At 41.9% G+C, this 9,117-nt stretch overlaps 1 protein-coding gene across 1 annotated transcript; it reads right to left on the bottom strand.

Annotated features, from left to right (window-relative positions):
* Window positions 1-4,354: 4,354 nt before the first annotated feature.
* LOC111169615 (olfactory receptor 5T17-like) lies at window positions 4,355-5,460 on the bottom strand. The gene has a single exon (XM_022563928.2). The coding sequence runs from the start codon at window positions 5,315-5,317 to the stop codon at window positions 4,355-4,357; it is 963 nt and encodes a 320-aa protein (XP_022419636.1). The 5' UTR covers window positions 5,318-5,460.
* Between the last annotated feature and the right edge of the window lie 3,657 nt (window positions 5,461-9,117).

Below are 9,117 nucleotides of genomic sequence, written 5' to 3'. Positions count from 1 at the left end.
ATCTAGGCAAGGCCAGTGACAATTAGGAGTCACCTCATTCACAAGGAAAAGCAGTTGCTTCTAGAATGTGCATCTCTTGGGAACTTTCTTCAAGTCACCAAAGGGACAATGGTCTCAGGGTGGAGTGAGCAATTATAGAGCAATGTAGGGACCAGACCTCAGTATCCTTCCTTCAGCTAAGCAGGGCTCCTGCGCATTGGAACCTCATGAAGTTCTTGAAGGAACACATGGCTACTGGTAAAGTCTTTAAAGATTCTAGACACTCCCAAGGGTCCCTTTCTTAAAATATGTTTCTAAAGAAGTTTTGGCAGTCTTCCTATGAGAATTGGTGTTTTCTCAGGTATCTGAGCAAGAGGCTGAAGTGATTTTTGGGAAATCTCTCCTTCTCCTACCTGGGTCTGGTTTTAGGAGAAAGCCCTAAGAGCAGACCAGAGGGTGTGGTGACCCTCCACTCCCACCCTTACACTTTCTAAATGAATGAGATGGCAGGACATTTTCTTTCCTTCTTTACTCCCTTCTTCCTTCCCTCCCTCCCTCCCTTCCTTCCTTCTTTCTTTCCTCCCGTTCTTCCTTATCTTTATTTCTTTCTTCCCTCTGTGCCTCAGATGTGTTAAGCAAGGGCTCAATCTAAAGAAAATGTGTTGTTACTGACTCAGTCTCCAGTGTTCATCTCTCAGTGCCTTGATGCCACATGTATATAGCACAAACCTAGGATTTTTAAAAAGTGAAATGATCACTCTAATAAAGGTTGGAAAAGTAGTTTAACATGAAGGCTCTAAAAATCAGACAGACTTGAGTTCAAAATACTGACTCTATCCCATGCTGTCTGTGTATGTGTAACTGAGCAAGCCACAAATCCTCTGATACTCCTAATAAAGTCAGGATAAAATCACGTTGTTGAACCCATGGAATATACAACACCAAGATGAACCCTGATATAAACTATGAACTTTGGGTGATTATGATGTGTCAATGTAGGTTCCTCAGTTGAAACAAATGTACCACTCTGGTGGGGAATGTTAATAATGGGGGAGGCTATATATATGTAGGGGCAGAGGATATATGAAAACTTTCTGTACTTTTCTTTGAATTTTTCTGTGTACCTAAAACTTCTCTAAAAAATAAAGTCTTAATTTAAAAAAAATTTAAATCAGTTTGTTGTGAGGATTAAATGAGATAATCTGTGGATTTATCATAGTGTCTGGCATTTGCTAGGCTCACAATAAATGCTAGCTCCCTATTCCCTTCTTAAACTCATATCTAGTTAACTCTGCCCTGCTTTGAGCTCCACATAAACCCTCTTCAGCTACAGGCACATATTTGTTCACCCAATGGGCACTTGCTTTGCACAGCCCACTATTACTGGGAAAGTCAAATACAGATGTCATCCATTTTCCCATAGAACTGTAATCTAGATGGAATACAACACACACACATCAAATCAATAGAAAGCAATGTATTTGCAAATGCTGAGTTATAATGCTGGGGTGGGGGGCGCGGGCAGAGGCATAAGAAAAGGTCAAACGGGAAGTAAATACTGGAGGGGAGGTAGACTATTGAAAAAGGAAAGGAGGGGGTGAATTAGTAATACCCCTCTAGTTTTTCAGAGGGTTCAGAAGTAGACACAAATGGGCTTTCCTGGTGGCGCAGTGGTTGAGAGTCCGCCTGCCGATGCAGGGGACGCGGGTTCGTGCCCCGGTCCGGGAGCGTCCCACATGCTGCGAAGCGGCTGGGCCCGTGGGCCATGGCCGCTGGGCCTGCACGTCCGGAGCCTGTGGTCTGTGGCGGGAAAAGCCACAGCAGTGAGAGGCCCGCGTACCGAAAAAAAAAAAAAAAGAAGTAGACACAAATGCCTATGGCAAAGCCCAGTGAAAAGTTCTTATTCTTCCCATGAACAACATTTCATTAATGCCAACTTGGCTCCAGGCACTGAGGTGGTTAGATAGGTATGAGACACCTCGGTCTTCCCCTACAAGGCATACAATCTAATAGAGGAAGCAAGATATGGGTATAAGAAAAGTGGAATAGAATAAGGTAGTATAGGATGATTGCATGCTGTAATCATTGGTTCTAAAGTTCCAAGGAAGGGGTGAACACTTTTGGTCAGCTCAGGAGGAAGGTCTTGATTAAAAATATGGGGAGTATCTTTGCTGAAAAGTGAGGGTGCTTTGAATGAAGAAAATAGTAAGTGCAAAGGGGAGGATATGAAGTATGGGGAAGGGAAGAGGGGTTGTGAAAGATAAAGTTTGAGAGGTAAGATTCTGATTGTGGAGGATCTGTAAGTTAAAGGATTTGGACTTTATTCTGAACTTTATTCCGAGGACAATGAAAAGCCATTGAAGAGTTTAAAGTAGAACAGTGGATGTAGTCAGACTTCTGCTTAGAATAATCATAAGGCAGCAGTGTGGAGGATAAATTGGTCAGGGCAAGCCTGGAGGCAGTGAGACCAGTTAGGAGGCTACTGCAATAGTCCAGGCAAATGATAAAATAGAGAAAAGTCTGCTCTAGGGCAGAGGAATTCCCAATAAGGAAGGTGTCAGAAAACAAGTTCCTCCTCTAGGTCTGGCTGCCTTTAGACTTGAAGCGACTACACTAGGTCACACTTGTTTAGACCTTGCCCAAACCTAACTTGACGACAAGTTTTGAGTCAGGAAGTAATTCCCTGATAGCTTCTTGCAATCAAGGCCTCACATTTTTTTTTTTTTTTTTTTTGCGGTACGCGGGCCTCTCACTGTTGTGGCCTCTCCCATTGCGGAGCACAGGCTCCGGACACGCAGGCTCAGCAGCCATGGCTCACGGGCCCAGCCGCTCTGCAGCATGTGGGATCTTCCCGGACCGGGGCACGAACCCGTGTCCCCTGCATCAGCAGGCGGACTGTCAACCACTGCGCCAGCAGGGAAGCCCAAGGCCTCACATTTGTTTGTTGTCTGGCCAATCTGAGTAGTGTGGACTGTAGACAGAGAACAGAGTAAAGCTAGAGTAAAGTTTTATGGAGGTCTTGGCCTCAATAAAATATGATTCTTACCACAACTGTAAGTATTCACCCACTCAAAGCCATCTTGGGTCAATTTAGGGAAATCAGAGCTCTATTTAGAACTTCCTCACGTATGGTAGTAAGGAATTGTTTAGATGTTAGCAAGACCTACAAAGAAGGTATATCAGCCCTACCCAAACATCACCCCATTTTGTCAATAACCTTTGCTTCTAAATTTGCCTTCTACCCTGTTCCAGCCAAACCAGCCTTTTATGCATCTAGATCCTATTATCTCAGCCTTTGATTCCAAGATCCCCTCATTCCTTTCACTACTCATCCATTCTTACCACTCCTCACTCTTCATAGATTTTATTCAAACCACCCACCTCTTCCTAGAGGCTCTCTTATGAACCCAATCCATTCTGCTTCCTTTGCCTTGAGTCCCAGCCTCACAGCTTATATCCCTTGGTGCTTATTGATAGGCACCCCAGTAATCCAGGAAGTGATATAACAGAATGGAAAGGAAATAAGCTCTTTGGACAAAGAGACCCAGATTCAACTCCTGTATTAACCATTAATTAGCTGTGTTACCTTGAGTGAGTTACTTAATGCTTTTTAGCTATAGTATTCTCATCTGTAAAATGGGAGCAACAATAGTACCTATATCACAGAGTTCTTAGGAGGATTATGAGGTAAGTGATTTGGCATTTATCACATAGAAAGGACTCAATAAATGTCAATTTAAATGAAAAGTCATAGTTCAGTTGCCTTTTGGGTGGGATCTTCTGTCTTCCATAAATTAATTGAAAGATGCCAAAAGTTAGTGACCATAGATTTCTTCCTTGTCATCCCTCTCCACCCCTGCATCTGGTATAGGGCTCTGTAAACAACGTGTTCATTAATTTAATGACAAGATGAGGCATCATACAAAGCCACAGATAAATAATTGGCTATGGGAAAGAGAGTGGGTCTTAGGGGACAGAAGCTAATATAAATTTGAGAGATCAGATTTACCAGAAAGTGAAAAAATTCGGAAACCTTGGGCCCTGAAGGTTAATAGAGAGGGCAGCATCTTGCCTTATGCAGAAACAGTGTAATGTAGTAGAAAGGGAGTTTCAGAGTCAGGCAGTCCTGAATTGAAATCTAGTTTCCACTGCATTCAAGCTATATGACCTTGGACAAATCTCCAAATCACTCAGGGCCTCAGTTTCTTCATCTGTAAAATTAAAATAATAATATTTGACTTCCAGAGTTGTGGAGAGGATTCAAGGTCTAACCTATTTTAAATGCCTAGAATAATGCTTGAGACATGGTTGGTGGCCAAAACCACATCACCTACCTCTTCTTCCCTTCTCTGTCCTTCCTTTATTGCATTGAACATCATGGAAATCTGGGTATGGGGAGGGGGAAGAATTGTGAGGTCTTCCTGAGAACATTCCCAAATGTTTCCTTCACATCTTTGTTCCTCAGACTGTAGATCATGGGGTTGAGCATGGGGATGACCACTGTGTAAAATACAGAGAACAGCCTTTCCCTGCCTAGTAAGTACTCAGAGGTTGGGCACAAGTAAATGAATACCGTGGTTCCATAGTACAAACTGACATCAGTCAGGTGGGATGCACAAGTGGAGAATGTCTTGTGTTTGCCCTGGGCTGAGGGGATTCTGATGATAGCCATGAAGACCCATGTGTAGGAGACCAGGACTACTGTAAGGGACACAGACACATTAAAACCACCACAGACAAACAGGAGAAGCTGAAGGACCTGTGTGCCAGAGCAGGAGAGTTTTAAAAGGGGAGGAATATCACAGAAGTAATGAGTGATGACATGGGACTTACAGAAGGCCAGATGAAAGGTTGTGCTAGTGAGAAGCACTGTGTTCATTAGGCCCACTGCATAGCTGGCAGCCACTAGCTGCAAATAGAACCTTGGAAATATGATGATATGGTAGAGCAGAGGGCTGCAGATGGCCACATAGTGGTCATAGGCCATGGAGGCCAAGAGGAAGAACTCAGTGACAGCAAAGATCACAAAGCAGCTTGTCTGGACCACACAACCAGAGAAGGAGATGGTTTGGCAACCAGAGAAAAACCCCATCAACATTTTGGGGACGGTAATAGAAGAATAACATAAATCAATAAAGGACAGGTTGCTGAAGAAGAAATACATGGGAGTGTGGAGTCGGGAGCTCACCACAATGAGAACAAGGAGGCCCAGGTTTCCAACTACTGTGACTGCATAGATGAGGAAGAAGAGGGCAAGGAGGATGGGCTGAAGCTGAAGCTCATTGGTGAAGCCCACAAGGAAGAATTCGCTCAACTCACTGGCATCGCCTGCTCCCATTGGGCCACTGCAGGTCTGCGGGAGGGATATGCATGACAATAGGGAGACGTGTACAGCTCAAGTCCTTAAACAGAGACCTGTAGGATCTGGTCCTGGCTACCTAGCGCATGACACACACAGTTGTGTGTGTCAACTGTGACAAATACTTGATCCTGGCTCACTTATTTCTTGCTACCCTCCAGCCTATTGTATACAAGGTTTAAAGGTATGAGAATGGAATTTGAAGTCAGAAGAATGGTTCTTAATCTCAAATTTTGCCACTTATTTTCTCTGTGACCTTGGGGGAGTGTCTTAACCTCTCCGAGTCTTCTTTGTAAACAGGGATAAAATACCAATCTTGTAAGACTGGTTGTAAGGACTAAAGATGATGGTAGGTGTATGTAAAATATCTAGCAAGGCATGGGAAGAAAGCAGGTACTCAGTGAATCCTAATTTTCTTCCTCCTTCTACATACTTCTTCCCAGCACCGAACCTGTCCTCAGCTAAAGTTTAACCTGAATATAAAGTCAAGGACACAAATCTTAGACATGGGAGGGACTCTACAAACTTACTAGTTTTTTCATTATCAGTTGTGTGTTTGAGGGACAGCAGGGGATGAGTGGAGGGGGAATATAATATAAAACAATAAAATACAGAGGTAAGAGGGCAAGCTCCAGGATCAATTATAGGGGGGTTAGAATCCAATACTATGGCTTACTAGCTGTGTGACCTTAGACAAGCTAGTTAACCTATCTGAGCTTCAGTTTCCTCACCTTTAATATGACAGTACCAAAATTTTCCTACTTCATTAATTTACTGTGAAGATGAAATAATTCATGTAAAGCACTTAGCACAGTGTCTGGTGGACACTAGGCATGTGGTAGCTTTTATAATGATTGGGAATCTCCTAGTTTGTCTGTTCAAACCACACAGAGGCCCCTTTTAGATTCTTCCATTTGCCGCCTTAAGAATCCTTCCCTAACTTAGCTCCTGTTACTACTCATTGTGTTGTGATTCTCCAGTGTGCTGAGGCAGTAAAAAGGGTGAGAACTACTACTCTAATCTAATACTGTTTTCAAGATCTAATACTGTTTTCAAGAGGGAGAAATCCAGAAATCAGGACATCAAAAAGGGAGTAATTTGCCCAAAGTTGTCCCGGGATTTGATGGAAGTGCCAGAACTCGAACCCAGGTGTCCGGTCTACAGTATTCCTTCCACTTGGAGTAGGTAACAGCCTCTGACCTCTCTACTTTCAGAAACATGGAATCCATATCCCTATCAGAACACAGGGAGCAGCTTAGAAATCACAATGTTGAATTCTGCTTAGGGCCATTTCTATCCTTTCTCTTAGTCAGGAAGATTGACAATGCCTAACCGTACTTTATTTTAATATTGTTTTTCCTGTTAAGAGCTGAGACAGTGAAGGACAAATTATAGCATTGCACAGAAAATTTATATCATTGGATTTAGAGTCAGAATATCTGGGTTTGAGTTCTGATTCCATACTATTTTTTGCTCTATAGAATTTGGTAAGTCCTTTCTGGGTCATAGTATCTTCACCTGTAAAATGGGCATAATAACACTCGCTCTTCTGTACTCACAAGATTACTGCAAAGATCCAAGGAGAGTCGCCAGGAAAATGCTTTGTAAAGATAAATATAGTCAGGGCAAATATTCAGAAAGCATGCACTGGGATAGCCATGTCAAGTTTTAAAAAGTTCTATGACGATTGCTAAATTGCTGCTTTTGAGCCTCCTCCTCCCTGGGTGTTTCCCTGACACCTGCCAGCACACCTTGACTTTCACAACACTGGCCTCCCTGTTCTTGCGGGCTACAAGGGAGACCCTGGAAGAGAAAATTAGACTATCCTCCAGCAACCTGTAAGTTAATGCTTGTTGCCCTTCTGCCCCTCCGAAGTTGTGGCTGCCTGCTTTTGGCTGGTGTTCCGTTAAAGTCACCTTTATGGCCTTCTTTGGGAACTGAAATTTCCACAGTACATAGTACTGGTTGTTAAAATTTTAAATATTATCCTGAATATATTAATAAATACCATTAATAAAGTACCTAGTAAGTGCCACACATTATGCTGGGTGATTGACATAAATCATTTTACTTAATCTCCTTAACCACCTTAGCAAGTAACTACTATTATTAGCATTTCCGCCTTACAAACCAGGCAACTGAGGCTTGGAGAATTTCAGTGCCTTGCTCAAGATCTCATAGCTGTTAAGTGGCAGAATCTACATTCAAATATGGTTCTGCAATATTCTAATGCTATTGTTGTATCCATGTTGTCTTTTCTAAATATAGAGTCATACAATTAGAGGTTGTTAGTTTTTCCTAAGGGATTTACAAATCTATCCTTTCTCTGTTATCATGCTAATCTTGGAAATAATCAAGATGGTTTCTCTTAATTTTATAGATGATGAATTGAAGCCACAAAAAGTTATGTACTTTGTTCTTGGACATGCATGCATTCATTCACTCAACTAATATTCATTGGATGCTTGGTGTGTTCCAGGCAATGTGATAGGCACGACGGGTATTCTCATGGACTTTACAGTCTAAAGGAAGAAATGGCCAACCAACCAACAAACAACCAAATACATAAATAATATTTGAATAATAAAATTATAAAGAAAACCAAACAAGCTAACGGAATAGAGAGAACTCGGAGTTTGGAAAGGCAACATTAGGTAGAGTGGAAGGTAAAACCTGCCTGAGGAGTTGATATTAGGAGCTAGAATCTGAATGGCGAGAAGCTAGCCATACAGAGTCCAGAGTACACCCAGATGCTTAGTGACATTGTCAGGAATAGAACCGAGGTCTCCTAGATTCTACCCAGAGCTGCCGTCTCCAGGTGGAAGAAAGTTGACTAGGAATGACTGAATATGTGGGACATTCAAAGTTTAATCTGCAAGCACCCCTGTCCTTTATCACCCACCTTTATTCTTTGAATGTCTCTAGAAGTCACAAATATCCACCAGCCACTTTTCTGTTTCTGTACTCATTGAAAATGCTTCAGCTCAGCATCAGTGGCTGGGCTTTTCTCCAGATGTTCCCTTGGCAAGCGCAGATAAGTTTGTGTGCCCACAACAGTAAAGCCTCTGGAACTAAGCTCCAAGTTATACTTCCCTCCCCACTTCCCCCTCCAGGCTTGGCCTTTTCTGTGTAATTGGCAGAATCATTAATATAGCAAAGTTTCTGTCTTTGTGACTGGTCTCCTGAGATGTTGAGGAAAGTAAGCTCAAGGACTGAGCAGCTGTGATGTCCAAGATGGCTGAAGCAGTAAGCAGAGCCATCTCCAATTGGGTGTTTTCACTGACTCATACTGAGAGTTGGGGGACCTGTAGTCACCACTGAGATGTTTTGGGAAGAATTGGAAGAATCAACTTGACTATGAGATATATCATGTTATAAACTTTTTATCTAAAATACATTCTTAGCCATATTAAAAAGTCTTACCCATAATTAAAATACCAGTTGTTTCCCCAAACATATGAATTCTAGGAATTAAGGATAAATGACCAATACAGAAGATGGTAGTAAGAATATATTTCTCATTTTATGATCTGTCATATTACCTTGTTTACTCAACCTTTTACTCTGATTATAAACTATAAATTACTTTAAACATTAAGGAATTATTTAATTAGTTTTTATGTGGTCAGTAAAGTCTCTAAGTGCCACTCAGTGTTCTAATAACATACACTTGTACCTGAGATATATGTGGCAGCCAGCTGCCTTGTACCATACTGTTTCATTTTTTATCAGACTGGATTTGGTTCTATGCATTTGTTTTATTTTTTCTATTCAATAAA

Source organism: Delphinapterus leucas, chromosome X (genome assembly GCF_059928025.1).
Source record: "Delphinapterus leucas isolate spDelLeu-1000000601 "Yukka" chromosome X, BTC_Dleu_Yukka2, whole genome shotgun sequence".
NCBI lineage: Eukaryota > Metazoa > Chordata > Mammalia > Artiodactyla > Monodontidae > Delphinapterus > Delphinapterus leucas.
Note: the sequence above shows the minus strand (reverse complement) of the source record. Positions and strands in the feature narration are given on the sequence as shown.

What these genes read in the sequence shown, in the direction of transcription:
- LOC111169615 (XM_022563928.2), bottom strand. Translation starts at nt 5,317, where the DNA reads ATGGGAGCAGGCGATGCCAGTGAGTTGAGCGAATTCTTCCTTGTGGGC.